The sequence below is a fragment of the Musa acuminata genome, chromosome BXJ3-10, assembly GCF_036884655.1.
Source record: "Musa acuminata AAA Group cultivar baxijiao chromosome BXJ3-10, Cavendish_Baxijiao_AAA, whole genome shotgun sequence".
Taxonomy (NCBI): domain Eukaryota; kingdom Viridiplantae; phylum Streptophyta; class Magnoliopsida; order Zingiberales; family Musaceae; genus Musa; species Musa acuminata.
This window is the reverse complement of record NC_088358.1, coordinates 23587143-23610535: the sequence shown is the minus strand read 5'-3', so window position 1 is coordinate 23610535 and position 23393 is coordinate 23587143. Positions and strand designations below refer to the sequence as shown.

The following is a 23393-nucleotide window of genomic DNA, read 5'->3' as shown; positions in this document are numbered from 1 at the left end:
GTCTTCTTCTATCCAAGTCAATAACTCGGATGGAAATTTCGACTCACCACCACGTTTTTGCCCAATCACCGGTCTTCAATCTCGCCATCAGAGCCACCGCTCGTGCCCCCCACCATAAGTAGTCGCCTGCAGAAAGGAGCGTGGGGTTGAAGGAGGGAGGGAGGAGAAGCGATCGATCATGGACGATTCCTTCAAGCGGCCCGGAAGAATCCCCTTCCAGTGGGAGATCCGACCCGGCGTTCCGAAGCCTCAGCATAAACCAACGCCTGCTGCTCCGCCGCCGCCGACGTCGAAGCTCAGCCGACCTCCTTGCATGACACCGCCTTCGCTCTCACCGCAGTGGTCGCGCTCCCTGTCGGCATCTCGCTCTCAGTCTAACGCTCACTCACCTCCTCTCCCCCAGTCCCTGACGCGCTCGGCTTCGCCGCAACCCTCCAGACTCAGCTCTCCGTCATCCCCTTCGCCTTCGAAGGCAACCGCCAGCATTTTCTACCGCTCGGCGTCCGCCTCGCCGTCCAAGCGGCGGAGCGATCCGACTCGCCGATCGTCCAAAGCGCCTGCTGCTGCTGCACCGAAGGTGACCTCCGTCCCACCGGGCTGTTTTCCGGTTCCAGCACTGAAGCGCAAGGAGAAGCACAACAAGAGAAGCATCTTCGAATCTCCGCACCATTCTGCGTCGAGCAGGAGCTCGGCCTCCTTCTCCTCGCCCTTTAGAGGCTCTTTCTTAGTCAGGGATGAAGTGGAGGTCGCATCTAACTGGTTCTTCTGAGAACCTTTTGGGAAGATTGCCTTTGAAACGCGACGATGATGTCGTGCCTTTTCAGCCGAGAAACACAAACGAAAAAAAAGGTTAGCACGCCCGGTGGGACTCGAACCCACAATCGCCTGATTAGAAGTCAGACGCCTTATCCATTAGGCCACGGGCGCTATTTGTTAATGTTGCATTGAGTATTTCCTTTAAATAATCAAACATGTATAAATTATTATGTACGGTGTCTCAAAGCAACGCAATGAGCATCGAAAGGATTTGTAGCATTACATAGTGCAAGGCTATTCATTTCCAGAACAAGATGAGGATCAACCAACGAATGCAAGGCGTAGAGATGGAAAGATTTTGAACTTCACAAAACAATATGCATCTATCATCAAACTGGATTGTAAATGGTGGCCTGTTTTGTACAGTAAGGCAGTGAACAAAGGAAATGGGAAGTATTTGAAGAGGGTTACCATATAAGTTATGACAGTAGAACCAAGTTCTCTTAGACATCACATCCCGGCATTGCAAACTGTATCGCAAAGGACTTGACTTGGTTGCGAAGCTCGATAACGTCCCTACTGCTCTCGAGGCCCTTCTGAAACTCCTTCTGTATCTTTCCATGTTCTTTCTGTATGGTACTTGCTATGTGTGCCGCCCGTAGGAGAAACTCGGCAATCATTTCAAAATCTCCTTCTAAACAGCCTCTTGTCGTCATAGCAGGAGTACCTAACCATGCAAACCAACAACAGGTGATTTAAAATCTTTGCGACAACCACAATCTACATGTTTCATAATGAAAAACATGAGAGAGGTCACCTATCCTCACACCTCCCGGAGAGATAGCACCATTATCACCGAATATCGGGGTTTTATTCAGAGAAATGTGGCATGCCTCGCAGACCTTCTCAAAGTTCTTACCTGTTTCAGGATATTACTCTCAGTACAAAAACATGTCTCTAATAAAAACACTTCAAGGAGTATCTCAGAATAAGCACACAAATGTCCTGTATTGATAAAAGAAAAGCTCAATGGGAAAAACTTTCTCGACAAATTATGGCTCTCGATAACTAGCCTATTGAAGTGGCCTCTTTGATGTAAGTTATGTATTTCTAGACGATAGCTAATCTTGTAATTTCCACATATGCTCTATGTGTTACAGCTTAAAAAGCTATTAGGCATATAATCAGGAAAAAGAACATCAAATGCCTACCACAGAATTTGCTACTGATTGAGAAAGAATCAATTATTGTTCCATTAAAACCTAGGGTTTGAACTCATATGATATCTTCCAACTTATACGTTAATCCTGGTTCAGCTACAGTTTGATCAAATAATCTTTAAAAAAAATGATGTGTTCCATGTCAATGCTAAAATCTCTTGCCAGAAAAAGCCCCTTCTAAACCTACTTCTATAGCTACCGAAAACATTCTATCTTCCACTGGTGCATTCAAACGAAGATCTCAAACTAGGTGATTGAAAAAGCAAAGAAACAATATTTTCTATCATTATTTCGAATCCATGATTGGTAATTTTAGTGACAGTAGGGGGTCCATTATTTGATCCAACTAACAGAATTATCTCGAGCAAGGAATTTCTTGATTAGTAGAAAACAATCCTGTTGTAACTTAGCAGATTCAGTAGCCATTTCACATTATTTGACATGGATATTTTTATACAAAAAACATGTTAAAGTACACACATTCAGAGCATTTCATAACAGTTCGTGTAATACAGGTACATTAATTATTTGCCCTGTTGGTACCAAATACGTCACATATGATACTGAATGCTTCCCATATACCCGATAAATGCTGGTCCCAAAGTATCCAAAACTTTACATAATAATTAATAAGACAGGATATTCTTAGGTTACTTGGCGGATACTTCTCAATTTTATTTTTTCTTTAAAATCCTTCAACTTTTGTACTTTATTGTGCTTTTCATTAAGCCCATCCATGCACATGCCAAGGTTTGTAAAAAATAAAAGCATTTTTATTGCATCAAAACAATTATTTAAAAAAGCCTGCAATCTAAAATATCTTAGTTTCCTTTTCCCACTAATAGTTTAAAAAAGTCATCAAATGGGATTCGTCCAATGATGTTTTCCTTGATGAAACATCTTCATTAGATGACATTCCATAACAAAGGACTAAATATCTTCCATGACCAGTACAGGACTTATAGCTGACATATGTTCAATTAAATGTAAAGATGTAATTCTGGTCAGAGAGGTCTAAAGAACTCCACGACATGCAATTGTGTCTCGTAAGCAAAGTCAACCAATATATTTGCATGTTGAACCGCATGAGTAAAGAACTAGCTGCAACAAAAAAAATAACTAAAGAAAAGCACTACAAAGTATTAACAATTTGGCAGCTCATGTCGGAGGACAATCTATTTCCTCAAAATGGCATTTCCAACATAAAAGGACTATTCAGATTTAAAAAACAGAAGCCCCAAGGTATATTCTATGCAACCACTAATTCTGTAATATAGCAATATATCTCCTGTTTTCCTTTAAGACATAAAATTCTTTAGTTGGTACTTGGTAGCAACATATCACAATGAAGAGATATATCCTCTCAACAATCACATAACTTTGCTTACGGACCTAAAGCCACAAAAAAGAATTCAAACTACCAAATTAATGGATAACACAATTAAGCCAAGCCTCAAAAGATTTCCATCCCACCGAGTCAAGTTATGTTAGTTTGTCAAAAATCATCCAAACCCCAGTATAGTGCAGTAGTTATAATTCATGAATCTGAAGAAAGAGAGTACATGCAACGCAACAAAAACCAAATGATAGTCAGAAAAGATAAATCCCTTGTATCTTTAAGGAAGCAATTTTGCACTTTGATCTGTAACTTGAGAAGTACAAGGCAGTTTTAATAAATCAATTTTTCAGTTTCACAAAATTTTGGTTTTTATTTTTTATTTTATTTATTTATTAAATCATTTATTTTGCAAACGTTAACATATCTAAGAAAATTTTTTTCACGCCTGAAGACTGCATAAGTCTTCTTAAGTACCTGTTAATCCAAAAGTTCTGAGATCCCAAACTAACAAATGGTTGTCTGTGCCCCCAGTAACCAGCTTGCAATTTCTTCTTAGTAAAGCAGATGCCAATGTTTGAGCATTTCTCTTGACCTGTCGAATATATGCTGTGTATTCAGGTGTAGCTACTTGCTTTAGAGCTACTGCTAAAGCAGCTATGTGGTTATTATGAGGACCCCCTTGAAGCGATGGGAAAACAGCAAAGTTTATTCTCTCCTCAAAATCATATCTACCATGATCATCTGTTCGACCAAGACAAACCCCTTGTTTCTTTTGTATTTTTCCCTTCCTGAAGAAAATTATACCACCCCTAGGACCTCGAAGGCTTTTGTGAGTTGTTGAAGTAACAATATCACAATAATCAAAGGGGCTAAGGCATTCCTGCAAATCCATCCATGCACAAAATAATGTTAGGCTTTTATTTATCTAAACAAATAACAAAAGTACATGCCTTAAGCAAAAATAAATTAGTTTCAGAAGACATGCTAATACTGAACAATGAAAAAAAGTATGAAAAAAGTAATGCAAATGTAATATATCACACACTAACATGTACTAACAGAATAAAATTAGGTAATTAGGATAAGGTAGCTATGTCGGTTGTCTGTATCGACTCTCATGTTGTGCAAACCTCATTAACAAGAATCATTATCAATCAACTAAAATCGAGTACACAAAAGATTATCCTATCTCAGTTACAACAAAGTTGTGTTCATATTGAAATTATTTATTATACTGTCATGACTTTCTACTGAATTAACTTGAAGGAACAAAAAACATAAATGCATTCAACACAAAAGCCGGTGCCAAGACAGATTTACAGCTCAAGATGTCAATTTTAGAAAAGCACTAGACCATAAGACATACAAGTAAAATAATTTAACAGGATATAAAAACAAATTTCAACTCATTTTTATCAGTCTATAATCACTTAAGATACTAGCATGCATCTTGCACATGATCTAACATCTAAATTTCATTGGGACTCAAGAGGACAGTAACAGCCAAAAGGTAACTTCCATACAAGAAAACAGATGTGATAAATGATGCACATGGTTTTTTAAGAAGGTGCCATCTTTAAGTGCAGCTGTATATAAGGACGACAGTGTCCTCACAGCTCGCTCGCACTATAATAGTAGAGACATGTAACAAGTAGTTCATAATCACATTATTGTAATAATAGAAAGAAATCTTGTAAGTTACTTGGCATGCCAAGGGCCAAAATGAAAAGACAAATTTGCAAGGTTAAGTGGAGGATTTGAACCTTGGCAGCCACAAGACCGCTAATGTGAGCCATGTCACACATCAAAATTGCTCCACACTTGTCTGCAATCAGCCTAAATCGGGCATAATCCCACTCTCGTGGGTATGAGCTCCCCCCACAGATCAGTATCTTTGGGCGATAATCGATCGCCTTTTCCTCAAGCTTATCATAGTCAATGTAACCTGTGAGTGGATTCACCTTATATGACAAGCTCTCGAAGAATATTGAAGCCCCTGATATCTTCTTCCCACCAGGAATGTTGTACCCATGACTGACGTGACCACCAGAAGGTGAATCCAACCCCATAATTCGATCCTTAGGGAGCAATAGTCCTGTGTAGACCGCAAAATTGGCTGAGGTACAAGAGTAAGGCTGGACATTCACACCCCAGCACCCAGGATCGAGATCGAATGCTTTGAGGGCACGGTCATGACATAGCCATTCAATCTGATCTATGTACTTGTTCCCACCATAGTATCGAGCACCTGGAAACCCCTCAGAGTACTTGTTTGTCAAATGGCTGCCAGGGGCGTCGAGCACACCCTGGCACACAAAGTTCTCAGATGCAACAAGCTCAATCCCCAACACCTGCCGCCGCCTCTCCTTCTCCATGATCTCAAAGATATCGGGGTCGGCAACAGATAAGGGCTGGTTTCCCCAGGACAATATGTATTCCCTCCGTAATTCGAGATCAGGTTCTACCTTGGTCCTCTTCGAGGGGAGCACCGACGACGATGAGCAAGAAGAGGGCGACTCCCATCTCCTCTGCCTCTTGATGCACATCGAGTAACCCAAGATCCTGACTTCCTTCCCCTCCTGCTCCACCTCGTCAGACTCCTCCCCGAGGTTCGTGTCCACGTCCACGTATCCGAACCCGCCGGTCTCTGCCAGCTGGTCCAGGAGCTGCAAGGGGATCGGCCGGTTGTGCAACGAGTCCCGGAGGTAGGCATCGCGCAGAAGGTGCACCGAGTCGTCCGCGATCGGGGCACGGTAGGAGGGCTGCGACGAAGGAGAAGGATCGGTGTGTAACGCCAGGGATAGACTCGATTCGAAGTTGGTAAGATCCATGACGAAGCTTTCGAATCAAAGATTAGAATCAACAACAAGAACACGAGCGGTGACAGAAGCGCCGGCGGGCGGCGGAGAGGCGGCACGCTTACATCAATGGCAAAGAGAGAGAGAGACAGAGAGAGACGAAGAAACCAAAACCACGGGGGGGGGAGAGGAGGTATGAGAGAGAGAGAGAGATGAGGGGGGGGGTGGTTACGACCGGCACCAGCACGTGGCGGAGTCGGGGTTATGGGGTTGTTTGTGGGAGAAGGAGCGAGCGAGCCTGGACGGGATTGCGGGCCGGAGACACGGTTGGTGACACCGGGGACACCAGGTCACCGCCCGGCTCCCTCGCAACCGTTTCCGCTTCGCAAATTCGCCGGTGGTGCGAATGGAAGGGCAGATTTGTATTCCCATTTGAAGTTCTGGTGCGAGCTGGAACGGGGTGTACCACATCGTGCGGGGCGAACGATCTCCAAACACGTGTAAAATCTGACGGCTGGCTATTTTTACACGTACAATAATTGCACGAAATCTTAATTTAGGAGAGGATCCCAATGCGATTGCCTTCAAATAACAAGGCATTCATTGGTATCATAAGAAACCATTCTACGATCGATCTATTGGTCAAAGAAAGACATGTTTTCCATACCATAAATTCTTAGTATCTCGTTTGCTTTCACAACGTATATTTCCATACCATAAATTCTTAGTTCAGGTGCACTGTGATGGCTATATTGCTATATGAAGAGGTTGGGATGCAGGTGAAGTCACATATCTCTGCATGCAGTACTGAAACTAATGTACACAATAAATTAATTGTAGGAAAATGGTGCCTAATAAAATTTCCAGATGATGTAATGTAGGTTTAAATTTTACACAGCATCATTGTAGCCAATTGGTTATTTCAAAATTCATACAACACAAATGGATGATATGTCAGAATGAGTAATATCAATATTGCATAAATCTATGGCACCATTTGATTCCTCATTTTAACCATAAGGCTTCCGAAAATGATGATGACTTTGAACTTTTGTATAAAAAGTAAAATTATTCATATACAATGTTTTATTCTATCATCAAATGAACAGAAATAGTGTCTTTCGATAAACCTACGATAAAAGCTGAACAGCCGCAATGGCAGGTATCTTTTCTCGCAGCTTCTGTGTTACTGCCACTCGAACTGTCATGATGCCGGCAGCTTGGCCTGTTAGTCGAACCTTCACGATAGGCTCCTCAATTTTGACTAGCTCAAGCTCACCGCCACCGGTTCCAGCAAGGTATGGCCTTATCTCGTCGAGTACCTAACAATGGAACAAAAGGCGAGCATCAGGGTTTTCATTCATGCTTCTTTTTTTGTAATCACACATAGAAATGGTAATATCCAAGCTGCCAAGATTTCAGAACAGTTATGGTATAATATCACATGCATTAGTGGTGGAAAAAAGCCACAAGAACAAAGTAGAAGCAGGTAAATTCAGAAAAAAAGGCAAATAAGCATCCTCCACCAATTCAACAAAAATTGTAGTACAGAGGGGATATCAACTTTTTATGAAACCAAGTCTCAGCTAGAAACAAATCATCAGAAAATGATATACAAGGGGCTCCCACATGAACTTCGATTTGCTTGAATTAAAATTATCAGAACTGGGAAGGACTCGCTAGTTCGATCAGAAAACTGTGAACTGACCTTAAGACAGGTTCAGTTATATTAAAATGTCAATCCAGTCTCAAATAAATCAGGTTGGACTGGCTAACCCAATCAGTTCATTGATGTAGAGAACCTCAAGCATAAAAAAAAAAATAGTAATATCCTTATTTTGTAAAATAAATCGAATCATAGTCAGGCATATTTAAGTAATATCAACATCATAAATTATAAAAAAATACAATACTTTGCTCTCCCTGCTTGTCTTATGCAGCTATAGAAAATATAGGTATAGGAGGATCAAACTCCTTAGTTTTAGCTTCCAAGAAATATAAGGCCCATATCGATCAAATTTCGCCATTGACGTGTTCCAGGTAGTGTTACATCATATACATAAGATAGATAATTGAGATTATGACATGATGACATAACACATGCATATATGCATATCATGATGCATTACACAGAATAATTTTATGCATTATGCATATCATGATGCATAATCCTTGCTTTTAAGCTATTATTATGATGACTTAGTCTATTGGGTGCACGTGTATGTTCATGGGACCCACACCATGTTTCACTTAGACAAAGTAACCATTTAAACAGATGGAACAAAGAAAGATAGCACTAGTTTGGTTTGTGCATCTTCAATCAATTACATTCTCATGGTAGCTACCGTAGACATTTTAAGATCTGAAAATCGAGAACAATGAAAAAATAGGTACATGAGGAATGATTTCTCACAGAACATCAAAACAATCCCATGACAAGGTAAAATAAGGAAATCTGTCACTGCTAAAAGTAGATGGTAATTATATCAACCCTGAGTCTGGATATTTACCAGAATTGTGGAACTAATAAAAAAAAAAAAAACTCTTTATAGCCACACGCATGATAAGAAAGAAGAGTATCCACATCCAAAATCTAAAATTGCAAAGGTAAAATCATATTTTAACATGATAATTATTTTGCCATTGGTTACCTTCTCTATGTTTTCTTCATTCAGTTGAAGCCCTGTCTCTTGGTCGGTGATTGGTTCCACTGCAACTATTTCTGGAATTTTTTCCATTAACCGATGCTCGATGCCCATCTTCATCGTCATTACAGAACTTGGACAAGACCCACACGCTCCTTGCAGTTTTAGTCTTACAATATTTCCATCTATCTCATGAAGTGCAACATTTCCTCCATCAGCGATAAGATATGGACGCACTTCATCCAATACTGACTCGACATTTTCAGCAGTTAGGGGCAAATCAACCAATGGGTCTTGAGTAGCAATTGATTTAACCACTGTAACAAAGAAAGAAAGAACTATTAAGCTCACATAAATCAACTAAAAATAGTGGAAAATAGAAGCATCCTTTTCCATTGCTTTTTCAAAACCATAGAAAGTAGATCAAAATTAAGCATCCTTTACAGTTGAATTCTTGAGTTCTACTAACATATGAAGAACCCTTATAGCACGATTAATACAAAGACATTGGTGCAACATTGCAACCTCAAATACAGTTAACCATGCTTGGAAAGATATGATCCCAAGATAATATGAACTTGACCCTGAAAGATTCTCTCTATATGTCCATGTAGTCTTATTTCGTGGCTTGTCCAGTGAGTATATGGCTTCAATATAAATGAAAAAGATACTGATAGCACCGTTCATCCATCGGATTGCTACCCAACCTTTTCCGGGCCTTTGATAAAGTGAAGAAGTTTTGTTTTCTCTCACACTCTACATCGTTCAACAAGTTCTCCTTTATCATTTATGGCAACACATTTCAGATGGATATCATATATGCCAGTTTTCCCATCTATAGAACAGTAGTTAATATCAAGGATATGGTAGCCATAAAATACTTATGCCTCGAACCAATAGATCGCCCATGGCAGTCATCAAGGGAAGCACTTCATCTCACCCCCCTTTGTCTAACATAATAGGAACCAAACAAGAACAACAATTAAAGACGTCGAAAGGCTCACCAGGTGGCCTCCTAGATCTGGTAATCCAACGAAAAGAGGAAGCCCTCTGCGACCGAAACCCACGCGTCGCGATCGGAATTCTGGTTCCCCGAAAGGCCGATTCCTGTAATTCACAGAGCAAACCCGAGTGATTCATAGAAGGCTGGGAACCCTCAGAAAAAATAAGAAGTCAAGAGAAACGAGACCTTAGAACAGAGCGGACGGAAGGGTAAGAAGGCCGCGACAGCAGAAGAGGAGGCGGCTTCGGTACAAGGAGAGGGATTCGGCACCACCAAGGGTTGCATCATATAAAAAACAAGGGTTCGCACGGCTCTTCTGGCAACTCTTCTTCTCTTGTTCGCTCTTCTCTTCTTCTCGCTTTAACCTTCGGAGTCGGTCGATAGGCGAGGCGGTCGAAGAAGGAAGGAAACGAGACCCTCTTCAATAGGAGCAATGCTTATTAGCATGGGCGGTGAAATTGATCATGGTCAATTTGGATACGGCAACTGCCAACCATGCTAAGTAATTTGGTTTGACCTCCAACGTGTTGTCAAAATGGTCAACCATAGGGATATCACACGACTTACTGAAATTTTTACCATGTAACATAAATTTATATCTGTAATTCCTGTGATATCCCTCTAAATTACATATAAGTATGTGTTTGAGCGGTCATCGACCACATGATGATGAATTGGTGTTATTTCACATGAAAAGAGAGGATGACATTACCAGAACACGTACAGCCTTCGGACACTTTCTTCATCTTCCCCAGTAGAAAACAACACTGATTGCTATGACGAGCGCACACCATTGCGTGTGTTTCCACATGCTATTTGTTTACAGAAATGTATCGGCGTTGCTCGGCAGCCTCCGGAAGAAGTTATAGGCCGTCGAGGGCCTCTTGCTCCGGAACTTGGGGTGGCGCATGAAGTACAGCCCCAGGAGCATCACCACCAACTGGAACGGCAGGAAATAGAAGACTGCAGCCATTATGATGGCAAATACTACGAAGATGGCCGTCGCCCGGGGATCCCTCCAGCTCAGCAAGGCCTGTATCCTCTCCGCGTGGTTGGCCAGATCTGCCACCACCGACTGCACCCTACTGGCGACCATCCTCAGCCGGTCGTACCTGCTCATGACCATCTCGTTCGTCCTCGTCGACGGGTAACTATCTAGCTCCTCGTCGAGCTCGTCTGGGACGGCCGACTCGGCGAACGACAGATTCGTGTCCAAGTGCGGCGGGTGGCGCGGGCGACGCCGGGAATTCCAGGCGCCCACGATGAACAGGTGGAGGAATACGGAGGGAAGGATCAGGGACGGCGTCCAGGCTACGACGCAGAAGAGCAGGAGGACGAGAGTGGTCACCGCCGGCCTGGTCCAACTCCGGACAGCGTCGAACCATTGCAGGTAGGCCTGGACGTCGGAGAACAGCATCCTGATCCGATGCCAATTGGTCTTGCCCTTCCTCAGGCTGAACGTGTTGGAAGCATCGTCGAGGATATATGCGACCACATCTCTCCCCAGCGGCGGCTCAGCCCGGGCCAGCTTCGCTGCCACTGTCTGCTTCGCCTGGTAGCGGAGGTACTGCATCTGCTTGAACGGGATGGGCTGCTTGTAGTGCATCTTGGGATACAGAGGCTTGACGTACAAGAACAACATGTTCAGCCACGACGTGCATGTGAATCGGAGGCCCAGATGCAGCTCGCCGGTCTTCTTCAACCCGGAAGGATGCACCGCTAGCAAAGGATAGAAGTGAGTGTAGACACTGTCAATCGCCAGCGTCGAGAGCCGGATTCGGATCTTTCCGAGGGGATCGTCTTTGGCGGCGTCGTTGTTGCCATCGACGTGGCCGTTGTTGAAGACGGCTACGGTGAGGACCGTGCAGGGGTCGTGGACGTCCCATGAGTACTGCTCGTTCCACCGGGGTTCCGCCGTGCCGAGGATCGTCCGTGTGCGCACCCACTTGGGGCCGTACTTCGCGACACAGTACGCGTCGACTCTCCTGCCCGCGCCGTTGTTGCTCCTCAGTGGTGCAAGATCCCGGGCGTTCAGTATCCCGAGCTCGAGTAATCCGATGTTGGGCTTCCGGAGCGGCTTGGCGGAGGGCTGGAAGTCGCTGCAGAAGTGCGCGGACTCGTCGATCACATGGTAGTTGTTGTCGTAGTAGACCCGAAGCTGGAGCTTGCCGTAGCCGCTGCCGTTGCCGCTGCCGCTGCTTCCATTTGGGTTGTCGAGGTTGAACCACTGAGGGGCAAAGGGCTTGTGGTGGTCGGCGTGGGTGCGGATGGCTCCCTTGCGGATCTCCAGCTTGGCCATGGTCTCGTCCTTGTTCGGCAGGAGACGGTCCTGGACCATGAGCACGAGCGGCTCGTCGAAAGGCTCGCAGGCAACGAGCATGAGCTCCTCGTTCTTCCATGTCGGGTTCGGGGAGCGGTCCGAGGAGACGAGAGTCCACCGCAGCTGGGCACCGAGCTGGACCTTGATGTAGATCGCCGGGTCGGGGCGGGACGGCTTAAGGTCCTGGGCCGAGATGACGTTGACCCGGAGGTAGCTCATGCGGGGGCTGAAGTAGACCTTGGAGCGGGTGTGGGGGATGCTCGCCAGGGGAAGAAGGTGAGCGTCGGAGTGCAACGCGTCCGGGTACACCTCGTCCGCCTGCGTGCCCATCCACACGGCCATCATGATCTCCCCCCGGTAGGCGTCATCGTCGCGGTTGTTCCCCTTCCGCAGCCTGTACCACTGAGGGGCGACGGGGCCATCCGGCGGAGCGCGCAAGGGGACCTCGGGGAGCTCGATGGCGACGTCGCCCACGATGTCGTCTTTGATGAAGTTCTTGTCTTTCACCACCACCTCCAGGCGCTGCGCCTGGATGTGGCCCTTGGAGAAGGCGAAGGCGTTTTCCCACTCCGGGTCCCGGTTTCGCTCCCGGTGATTGGTCTTGTTGGTGAAGTTGCCAAGCTTCACCACGACGTAAGGATCGAGGCTGCCGACGATGTCCATGGCAGGGAGGTTGCGGGCCCTGACGATGCGGACGAAGAGGAACTCCATCTGCTCCACGAGGTCGTAGGTGCTTTTGATCTTGTCGCTGTTTCTGGCGAGCCGGTAGCCCATGAGGGCCGCGAGTGGCGGCTGGGTCTCGACGATCCCGTACTCAATTTTCGGCGGAGGAGCGTACTCAATTTTGGGCGGAGGAGCTTGCTGCACTGATGCCGCCACCGCTGGCCCCGCCAGGTCATGGTTCGCCCGGTAATAAGACTGCGGCGAGCGATGGTGGCTCCTTTCGTGGTTCGAGAGGAACCCTGTTGTATGGCTAACTTGACTCTTTCCTGTCGCGGATGGGGTCCCGACAGAGTGGAACTCTCTCCGCTCCTTTTCCTTGGTAAACGAACGATGGTTCTTCTTCTTAGGCGGCATCATCTCGCCGACGGATATGGTGGACTTGGGCGGCAGCGTTTCGCCGGCGGATATGGTGGAAGGAATGGACTCGAGGATAGTGGATGATGATGGAATGGATTCCAGAACAATAGTAGGTGCAGAGGCGGAGGAGAGGGGACGGTGGCCGTCGGCAGCTTGGGCTTCGTAGGCATCAGGGACGGCGTAGAGGCGGAGGGTTATTTCGCCACGGACGTTGAAGAAGAGGCTGCGTTTGTCGAGGGGGCAGAGCTGGAGGGCGGCGTCGAGGCGCGAGGACGCCACGGAGGATCCAAGGAGGCAAACGCGGCCGAGGAAGCTGCGACGGCGACGGCGGTGGTCCACGGAAGAGGATAAGCGCTCGTGGAAGACGGAGACGTCGACGGTGCGGTCGGGGAGATCAAGAGGGTCGGAGACGTCGAAGACGAGGGTCTCGTTCCACGAGGGGTTGAGGTCGTTGAGTTTGGTCGCGGTGCGGCGTCTCTGTCCATCGAACTCCACTTCGACGAAGGGGTTCGTCGTGCCATGCCTGCCTATGGGCTTCAGGCGGTGGGCTCGAACGACCTCCACCGCCAACTTCATCTCCTCGTTGAAAGCTGCAAAACTCCGTGAGTTCAGTTATACGACGTGACTAGTAAAAGCCATACCAATTAGATCATTTACATTGTCCGAATAAGGAGGCAACAAATAAGATGGATAGTTTAAATCATGACACTGTTCAACGATCAAATGGTTCAATCATCAGCGTTGGACTTGAATAGTCCTTCCCGGAAAAGATAGTAAGGTCGACAAGATGCAACTAACACAACTAGAACATAACATGATTTGGTAGGGGCAAATACTGTCGTTTTCAATGTTCAAATTACCTGATTAGAATAGTGTCTCGAGTTGGGAGGAAGGAAGGATCCTTATCAGAAGACTGGGATAGGCTGTTGGATGTGACACTAATAATAATACAGAATCGTTGACTTGACTTGATGTGGGGAATCATTCGCACACATCCAACATCAGCCACAAAGTCATCGCGAGCATGAGTTTGTTCGAGAGGAAGATGACAAGAAGACAGGACTTAAGAAAGCAAGAGTCAATGTCTAAATACACCTCTTTGTTGGATGCTTTGGTGTTTATGACTGTGTGCCGATCACATAACAAACGTCATGAAGGATGGGAGTGGAAGGGTTCAAAGGCAAGAAAATGAATACTCTGACCATCATCAAAGAGTGACAAGGCGTTGAAGCTAACGAGGAGACTGTAATGTATCAATGAGCCACTCGACTTGATGACCGCCATTGTTGTTAAAGTCAAGGTCAGCTCAAAAACTAGTAAGAAAACGCCCTGAGGGTGGCCAGTTACATCACAAGGGAGATTCCTAGAAGAACATACACGGAAGGTTTGTTTGCTCGTCTTTGCTTGCCTTGCGCCTTTTAGTTGCCCCTGATCTGTAATGTTGACACAATAAAGTTGACTTTAGTCAACGGAAATGAAAAGATAAAAAAGGGATCTTGGCTCTTCATGGTTCATATAATAATTACATCATACATGAAAATGTCGAAAGTAACAGAGGGGTATGATAGTTGCAGTAATGGTAGATGTTGCTTCTCATCCAATTCTATAACAAAACTAAGATTAAAATGGCGGTCAAATGAATTCGTTGATGAAGTATGTTTTGTAGAATTATATAAATCAGGATAATTGCCTATAGTATAAATAAGAAATTCGCAACACCACCTAGGATCGAATCTGAAGGTAAACAACAGCAATAGGGCATCGTAAAGAGGATAGAACATCTATGTATCAAATAGATTTTATCATCATTTTACCTCTTACCTCCATTTGCTGTTGTTTCAATAATCCGTAGCCAGTTTACAATCCCCATATTCTGTTGTGTATGAAGCTAGTCGCATTTAATATTTCGATAGATCTTCCTCACGAACAAGGTGGAGTCAAGATAACCAACAGTACCTGAATTTTGCACAAGAGGAATTAGCAAAGTGAAGAAATTGGAAAAATAAGATCAGAAAAATTGGGAACTCACCACAAATAATTCCTAAACCCAAACAGAACATTAAGGTGTAGCCAACATAGAAGGTGGTCAGGGAAAAGCCTGATATCTTTGTCTTTATGTAGCAGTAATATACCGAGTAAAGGTACACACAACCAGTTGTCAAAGCAGCAGAAAAGTATGAAGTCCACTGCCAACGATAGTTCTCAGCACTCAGTAAGAAGTATGCGCCCACAATAGTCACACACAGTGACTATGATGAGGATTAAGAAAAGTAGTAACATAAAGCCATAAACATAGTACACCTGTCCAAGAAAGACAATAAAATTTAAATGTTTCACTTGTCATAATCCATTTACTGCACCAGCACATTTATTCAGTATGTAATTTTTCAGATAATTTGGGATTCAAAACTGAATGGCACTGCAATAACATTCCAAATTAATTCAAAAACATAAAAGGACTGGGTCTTCCAAAGAAAATATAAAAATATTCCACTAGCTAATATTTAAACGTATTAGGTATGAATCAATTGTCATCGATGCAAATAACTGAACGAGCTTACCTTGTAAATCCAGAATGATGTGAAGACAAAATACATCTTAATGAAGATACTGCAAAAAGGGAGAAGTCCCCCATAAGTGAGACAAAGTAGGGCATGACATACCAGTTCTCAGGGATAGTACGTGGAATAGTCATCACACAGCATGGATTGTTTTGGAAACCATTCCAGTTCCTACTAAACGCTGTGCTGAGAAGTGCAAGAGGGTGAAATGAAAGCCCATGATACAAACACGGTTAGTATTGTCCCAAATGGAATAGCTGCCAGTAAGCCATGAAATATAGCAACTGTGTTAAGCATGAAGCCTATTCCAAAGCACATAAAAGCAAACAATGACGCTCTCTAGATCAATTTGTCTTCATCCAGTTTTTTCCTGGCAATGAGGAATATGAAACAGATTTAATTGTAAAATAAAGACTAATTTAATCATAATTCAAGCCAGGAGCTTCTTAAGATTGTCATATATTTGCTATTTCAGAATATAAAGATGACTAATTTGGGACAAACCATACCAATTCCGTGCATAAAGTCCACCACTTAAATAGTCTGAAATGAATGATGTAAGAGCATAGCACACCATAAAGGTTGTCACAATAGCCCCGCGTCTGTCACAAACCAAAACCCATTACTGATGAGTAGATAATCATTAGAATCCACTTTTGGCAGTTAGATAAGATAATGATAAGAACACAATTGTGAACCACCAAGAGATCAAAGAGGTAAAATATTTATATTTATAAAGAAACTCCTATACTTTTTGGAAACTCTACGCAGAGAATCCATCTTACTGATGGTATATCAGAGACAATTAGCCTCCTGCCGTGAAAGTATATCTGCAAGCATGAAGTTAAATTTACAATAATCGCACGACAGGAATATCCTAGTTCTATCTCAAACACTTTATTGATATGAGTAAATTTGATGGACCTGTTCTAATGGATGAACTACTAGGCCAGGCACATAGAAAAGGCAATGGGATGGTCCTACTAGCTCAAGAACCTTGTTAGAATGCGCATTTACCGTATAGTTAAAACTACTAAGTGCAATTTATTAATAGTAGGGCCAACTCATCTAGTCTCCTATACTAATCCAAGTCACAATCATCTTCCAATTTTGAAGTACTGGGATGTTGCAATATAATCCTTGAAAGCACACCAACATCATATGCTCAAGCAGTATCATAGAGTGGATTTAGTGTCTAAACTGTCGATGCCAGTAATGATACTAGACACACATAGTGTCTTTTCACCTTTTTTTCCCCTCGGAAACATACTATGAAGCCGAGTTATTTTGGCCAAGGCACTCTGTTTCCTTCCAAGTGAATCTGTATTAAACTATTGGAACATCCATCCAAAATAAGATAACATAAATACACATATGTAGAGAATACATTTGGAGGTAAGACCTGTAAAGGTTTTGTTCATGTTTCTCTTATAAGGGATCCACAATTTGTTGAGAGTCATGAAAGATTTCAGCAATCTCAAGAATTAGAAACGAAGAACCTACACGCTAACACAACACCCGAACACAAATGAAGAACTACAAACCCTAATGCTTGAATCGATCCTGCGTAGACGGATCGACCCGCCCATCGTGCCAATACAATTCTTCGATTCCAAGATCACGCGTGCGCACAGAACCAGCGAACAGATCAAAAACTCACCAGCTAAGAGTCCCGCAGAGCATCCATCCGTTCACGGTCGCGATCAAGATCTCGAAGAACAACGTAACAAGAGATCAATAAACCGATGGGGGTGGAGGGAGGGATGAAGGGGGGACGGAATCGGGGGCAGAGGCAGCGAGAAGGCGAAGGGTTGTGGGAACTACGGAGCATCGCCGCGGAAGGAGACGAAGCCGAGTTTAAACCGATTGACCGCTCCATCGATTTGGGAGGAATCAGTCCAAATCACAAGCGCGACTCCGCTACTCGGAGTTCGGATCAGCGAAGTCTTCGGTTCGGATTCACATCCGAAACCAATAAGCTTATCGGATCATTTAGAAGTCTATGCCTACATCATTGGTGCATCTCCACGCTAACACAGTAATGCATGCAGGAAATCTTACGTATAAATTTGTCTCAAGACAATGATGAAGAGATTTTGGTCATTGTCAAAGGAATAATGACGTATAGGCGTCGAGTAGTCGATTTATCGCAATCAAGTTGGAAAGAGCCACACCACATTCTTTAGCGTTAGCTAACGCCAACTACGAAAGTGTAAAGTCCACTATAACAAGACTTTCTCAATACAAAAAATCTTCTTAATTCATGTCATTTAGAGGGTCAACAATAACACATGGTTAGGTAGATATAATTAATCCATATACCATCCTTGAGCTTGGAACTTGTTCTGCCATACATAACCACAAATAATGGATAGAGTACTTAGAACAGTCTCCAGAGCTATATTGCCATGAGCAGTGTGTCACAGAGAAGATTAAACAATGATTAGCCACACTTCCATTGCACATGACACACTCTGTTCATCCTCAGACCAGCAAACCCTAGTTTCTCTCTGTGTGTCTGTCTCTCTCTCTCTCAGAGTACTTTTCATTTATTTAGTGAAGATCATGTTAACCTACCAAACCACATCACATATCGTTGAACAAAATGGTTCCAGTGAGACACCCGACACAAGGAAACTGGCATCCATGGCCACCATTCCCCATCACCTTTGGCCTCCCTTTGCTTGCACCATGAAAGCACAGAAAACGTAAAGAAAGATTAAACCCTACGACTTGAGCATTTCAAAAAGACCAAGACAGGCTTCCGGACTGAGAGGAAGTAATGCTGTTTTCATATAGTCTTTGGAGAGTCTCTGCTAGTTTTGAGCTTCTTCTAATGGTCTGATAACTCTTAGTACATTAGGGTGTGCGGTGTTACGGCAGCTGCAAGCTTCACTACCTTGGAAACCAAGATGGCGACACAAACAGATGGTGGCTGGAGAGTAACTGCTGGTCGCAGCTGATGAGAGAGCCTGTGAAGGCTGGGCACGTTTTGGGGAGTGCTGAGGGAGGCTTATGGAGAGGTCGAGGTTGAGGTCGATGTAGCGGACGTCGTCTTGGCTGGCGCCGCCGCAGTTTGCCTCGTCGGAGGAGGAGTACTCGGCCGGGGCTTGTACGGCAGCCGCCATGTCCTGCACCATGGCGGTTTCCGGTTGTTGCGGGATCGGGCGATGAGTCTGGGGATCGATGCCTCGGCCGAGGAGCTTCCGCTTGATGTGCGTGTTCCAGTAGTTCTTGATCTCGTTGTCGGTCCTTCCCGGTAGCCGACCGGCGATGAGGGACCATCTGGATCATCAACCACCGTCGCATGCAACTCAGAAAGGTTCTTCACCTAAGCAAGGGAAACATTCATCTCATTGGGACTGCAAGATGACATACTTGTTCCCGAGCACGCCATGTAGCTTGATGATGTGCTCGTCTTCCTCCTCCGTGAAGTTGCCTCGCTTGAGGTCGGGCCGGAGGTAGTTTATCCACCTGAGTCTGCAGCTCTTTCCGCATCGAAGCAAACCTGCAGGCAAGCGGAGAACAGCATGAGCTGCAGAGCTGAATGGAATTGCTAGCTAGCTTGCTAGCTGCGCATGAAGTGCTCCGAAGAGGACCTGCAGCTTTGGGGAGTGATCTCCAGCAACCTTCACCATGGGCTTTGATGTAGGAGACGAGCTTTTCGTCTTCCTCCTTGGTCCATGCTCCCTTGTTGGTGTCAACAACTCTAAGCCGTGGCCTCGGGACCAACGCGGCTTGGTTCGGGTCCGGATGACGGGGATCTTCCTGGGACGCTCCTCCCGACTGTTGAGGTGACCGATCACGGTATTCCAATTGGGACAAGGTCGTCGTTTCCACCGAGAGAGAACTCCCGCCTGCGCCTTTGGTGGACGACCTCTGCCCTCGCACCTGCACCAAAGTCGGGTCGGGAAGCTCGACCCGACTCCTCCGACGATCAAGTTAGTGGATGGTGGTATGGGGTTTCTTTGGCTCAGTTCCCTCCTCCTTTCTCTTCTCTCCCTCTCCGGCCTTTCTTCTTCTTTTTCTCCCCCTTTCCGGCCTTTTTTCTTCTTTTCTCCTCCTCTGGCCTTTCTTCTTCTTTCCTCCTCCTCCGGCCTTTCTTCTTCTTTCTCTGCGCGAGGGTTTTTATAGTAAGAGTTGTCGTTGCATGATGTGCCTGCCCACAAGGAGCAATATCGTACTTCTGGTAGCGTCTGACATTGTCGTTGGCATGTTGTGAGGGATCGAGCCTGAGCAGGGTATTAATGTACCTTGGTAGGCATTATGGTCCGCTTTGACCGGGTGCCTTATCAGGTCAACAGAGGCGTGAGGCATCATCTGGGGTAACTGATGTCACGCGAGTCTTATCGTAATTATTATCCTCATCAGTTGGTATGAGCCTTCTCACAGCACGGAGACCTGCCCATATTCCCAACACCTGTGCAGCGGGGTTCTCTGTGGACTACACTTTGCGATGAGAGAGCAAAGAGCATAAACAAGAGAAAGAATCAGAAGGGAGGAGTGGGACAAGGGAAGAGAGAAAGAGAGAGAGAAGGGAGGATGGATTTATATGAGAGGAGGGGGAAGGTGTGAGCTTGCATTGAATTGATGCAAGGGATCGAGTGGCAACAAAACCGGGGGTTGGATATGTTAGGTTGGCCTTCTTTTACATGAGTCTTTCTAGTTCTATATTAATCTTCCTTCGCTCTCTCTCTCTCTCTCTCTCTCTCTCTCTCTCTCTCTCTATATATATATATATATATATATATATATATATATATATATATATATATATATATATATATATATATATATATATATATATATATATATATATATATATATATATATATATATATCATTCTTTTGTTACAACTGATAAGGGTAATAATAATGATGGCACACGAACTAACGTCACCTGCTCCCGGGTGACGTTTCTTGGGTCACGCAGACCGAGGAGCTACGAGGGTCGCTTGCCTCGGTCTGACGCCTGGCCGAAGCAGACCAAAACGTCGACCGAGGTACGTCGCCACCCTGCAGGAGCTTGGTCCTTCACGCCACACCAATGCCGGTGTCATACGTTATCCATGGTACGACCCTGCTCCCTACAAGTGGGCACATCAGGAAACGGTGACCTTCCCTATAAAAACCCTCGCGTTCGGAACAAATGGAGGGAGAAAAAATAAGAAAAACCCCGGAGATTATCGACTGACTTGATCGTCGAAGGGGTTGGGCCAAGCTCTCCCGACCACCCAACCTGTGTGTAGGTACGAAGACGGAGTGCCTCCCACCGAATGCCCAGGCGAGGTGTCCCCTCACGGAGAAAACAGTGACCCCATCTAGATCGGACCACCACGGTCGGCTACCTCAGCAGTCTCAAGGGTCGTTCAGGAAGATCTCCAATCATTTAGACCAGAACCTAGCCGTATTGGCCCCGAGGCCACCGCGTAAAGATGTTGATACTAACAGTTTGGTGCTAGAAGGAGGGCCCGAATGTCGAGGGATCGGTAGATCGACCCAGATGAACCCACAGCTGAGGGGTCGCACCTGATCGGGGCTCCGGGGGAATGCCCCACGCATGGTGAACCTTGAGCTGAGCACCCCACCGCGACCTTAGAGCGCTATTGGTGGTTATTCAATGACCCGGGCTTATCGCCGCCCGAACGCGCCCCAACCCACCCGTCGCCCGTATCGCCAGAGGCCTCTCAGGACCTCGCTCATCAAGTCCGAGCTCTAACTGGGATGGTGCAGACCATTATCCTGCTCATTTCTCATCCAATGCACCTACGTACGATCCAACCACCGCGACAACAAGAGCCGCATGTTCGGGCTTACACGGTACCTCCGGAGCTCCCCGCGTCGCCTCAGGTCCGATCGGCCCCCGCTCAAGGATCGAGCAATGGTAAACCCAAGCGCCCGCCCGGAGCCCGAGGTGTTATCTTCAGATTCAACGGGCTCCCTGCGAGCCCAACTGCACTTCGTTAACCAGCGACTCGATGAAGTACAGAGGGAGGTTCGTAAGTCAAAGAAAAGAACTCGGGGAGGACGCGCACCGGGGGTCTCCATTTGTGCTTGAGATACAAGATCAGTCAGTCCCCCCGAACTTTCGGCTCCCTTCTCTCGACACATACGACGGAGCCACCGACCCGGCTGATCATGTAGCCGCCTTCCGTGCCCAGATGGCGTTGTACGAAACCTCAGATGCCTTGATGTGCAGGGTGTTTCCCATGACTCTGAGGGGGCCAGCCCGCGCATGGTATAGCGGCCTGAAGGCCGGGGCGATCACTTCCTTTGATTAGCTCGCCAAATATTTTGAGCTTAACTTCCTAGCTTACGCCCGGCCAAAGCCGTCCGTTGCATTGCTTCTCGGACTTAACCAAAGGGAGGACGAGCCCCTCTCCCATTTTGTGAATCGCTTTGCCATGGAAATCCGGGGGTTGTTGGATGCTCATCCCTCTCTGTTGATGCAGGCATTTACGATAGGCCTGCGACCTTCCAGATTCTTCTGATCCCTCGTGGAGCGACCCCCCGCCGTAGTACCAGAAATGCTCCAGCGGGCTAACCAGTACATCGCGGCGGAAGCCTGGATGGTCGGGAGGTGGGAGGAGTACAAAAGGGTCAGGCCGGAGCCACCCCGGGGGCAATAGTCTATCGCACCGAGGCGCAGGTTAGACTGACCTGACCCGCTGGAGTCAAGGTCCCTGCTTCCCGCCTCGGGTACGTCCCGAACAAAGATATTTCTCCAAATAAGAGAGAAGGGGTTGCTCAGAACCCCCAACTCGATGAGAAGTCTGCGAGAGCTCACAGACCAATCGAGGTATTGTCGTTTCCATCGACAAAATGGACATGACACTGAGGAGTGCCGCGAATTGAAGCGGCAGATCGAGGAGCTCATTCGCGGAGGACACCTCGGCTAGTAACTCCGACAAGGTAAGGAGCTTTTGCTCTGCCCGGAGGGCCCCGTTGAGCGGCATATCGACGTAATAACAGGCGGCCCAGCATCTGGAGGGAACAGTATGTCCGGACGAAAGGCATACGCCCACGCCGCCGCGGCCGAAGCCCCAGATGCAGACCTAAGCCCGAGGTCACATTCCCGACTGACAATTGGCTGTCCGTGAGGAGGTGGAGCGACTTTTGGCAACGGGCTTCATAGAAGAGGCCAAGTACCCACGGTGGCTATCCAATCTAGTCCTCATGAAAAAATCTAATGGGAGCTGGAGGATATGCGTTGATTACACCAATCTCAATCGTGCATGCCCGAAAGACTGCTACCCCCTCCCGAGGATCGACCAATTGGTCGATACGACCGCCAAGCATGCTCGCTTCTCATTTATGGACACCTTCTCCGGCTACAACCAGATCAGGATGGCACCCGAAGACCAAGAGCACATGACCTTCCTCGCTGGTCGGGGGGTATATTTTTACAGAGTCATGTCATTCAAATAAAGAATACTGGGGCTACATATCAGAGAACCGTAAATAGGATGTTTGCCCGGCAGATCGGGAAAAATATGTAGGTCTATGTCGATGATATGATCGTAAAAAGTCGTACGACAGCGACCTACTGGACCGACTTGGCCAAGACGTTTGCCACGTTGTGAAGATACGGCATGCGACTCAACCCAACAAAATGTGCTTTCGGCGTTAGCTCGGGAAGATTCCTCGGATTCATCATACACAAAAGGAGAA

The 23393-nt window shown here is 45.9% G+C and overlaps 4 protein-coding genes, 1 long non-coding RNA gene, 1 other non-coding gene and 1 pseudogene across 6 annotated transcripts; all 7 read right to left on the bottom strand.

Annotated features, from left to right (window-relative positions):
• Nucleotides 1–854: 854 nt before the first annotated feature.
• Nucleotides 855–927, bottom strand: TRNAR-UCU (transfer RNA arginine (anticodon UCU)). Its single transcript has one exon. It is a non-coding gene; the product is annotated as a tRNA-Arg (tRNA).
• Nucleotides 928–1120: 193 nt separating this feature from the next.
• LOC104000281 (serine hydroxymethyltransferase 7) lies at nucleotides 1121–6530 on the bottom strand. Its single transcript, XM_009422291.3, has 4 exons — nucleotides 5079–6530; nucleotides 3790–4195; nucleotides 1574–1675; nucleotides 1121–1483 (listed from the first exon to the last, which is right to left on the bottom strand). The coding sequence occupies exons 1-4, from the start codon at nucleotides 6144–6146 to the stop codon at nucleotides 1260–1262; spliced, it is 1800 nt and encodes a 599-aa protein (XP_009420566.2). The 5' UTR covers nucleotides 6147–6530; the 3' UTR covers nucleotides 1121–1259.
• Nucleotides 6531–7136: 606 nt separating this feature from the next.
• LOC135651556 (nifU-like protein 2, chloroplastic) lies at nucleotides 7137–10081 on the bottom strand. The gene is made up of 4 exons (XM_065171712.1): nucleotides 9948–10081; nucleotides 9763–9865; nucleotides 8765–9075; nucleotides 7137–7435 (listed from the first exon to the last, which is right to left on the bottom strand). Exons 1-4 carry the CDS (start codon nucleotides 10047–10049, stop codon nucleotides 7244–7246), a joined length of 708 nt encoding a protein of 235 aa, XP_065027784.1. The 5' UTR covers nucleotides 10050–10081; the 3' UTR covers nucleotides 7137–7243.
• Nucleotides 10043–13827, bottom strand: LOC135651555 (FT-interacting protein 3-like). Its single transcript, XM_065171711.1, has 2 exons — nucleotides 10474–13827; nucleotides 10043–10180 (listed from the first exon to the last, which is right to left on the bottom strand). Exon 1 carries the CDS (start codon nucleotides 13735–13737, stop codon nucleotides 10582–10584), a length of 3156 nt encoding a protein of 1051 aa, XP_065027783.1. The 5' UTR covers nucleotides 13738–13827; the 3' UTR covers nucleotides 10043–10180; nucleotides 10474–10581.
• A 418-nt stretch (nucleotides 13828–14245) lies between these two features.
• On the bottom strand, nucleotides 14246–15758 carry LOC103974876 (transmembrane 9 superfamily member 1-like; annotated as a pseudogene).
• Nucleotides 15759–16230: 472 nt separating this feature from the next.
• On the bottom strand, nucleotides 16231–17523 carry LOC135651557 (uncharacterized). The gene is made up of 2 exons (XR_010501866.1): nucleotides 17383–17523; nucleotides 16231–16324 (listed from the first exon to the last, which is right to left on the bottom strand). It is a non-coding gene; the product is annotated as an uncharacterized LOC135651557 (long non-coding RNA).
• A 767-nt stretch (nucleotides 17524–18290) lies between these two features.
• LOC135650801 (myb-related protein 308-like) lies at nucleotides 18291–20230 on the bottom strand. Its single transcript, XM_065170405.1, has 4 exons — nucleotides 20101–20230; nucleotides 19322–19423; nucleotides 19101–19230; nucleotides 18291–19007 (listed from the first exon to the last, which is right to left on the bottom strand). Exons 1-4 carry the CDS (start codon nucleotides 20195–20197, stop codon nucleotides 18539–18541), a joined length of 798 nt encoding a protein of 265 aa, XP_065026477.1. The 5' UTR covers nucleotides 20198–20230; the 3' UTR covers nucleotides 18291–18538.
• Nucleotides 20231–23393: the final 3163 nt, after the last annotated feature.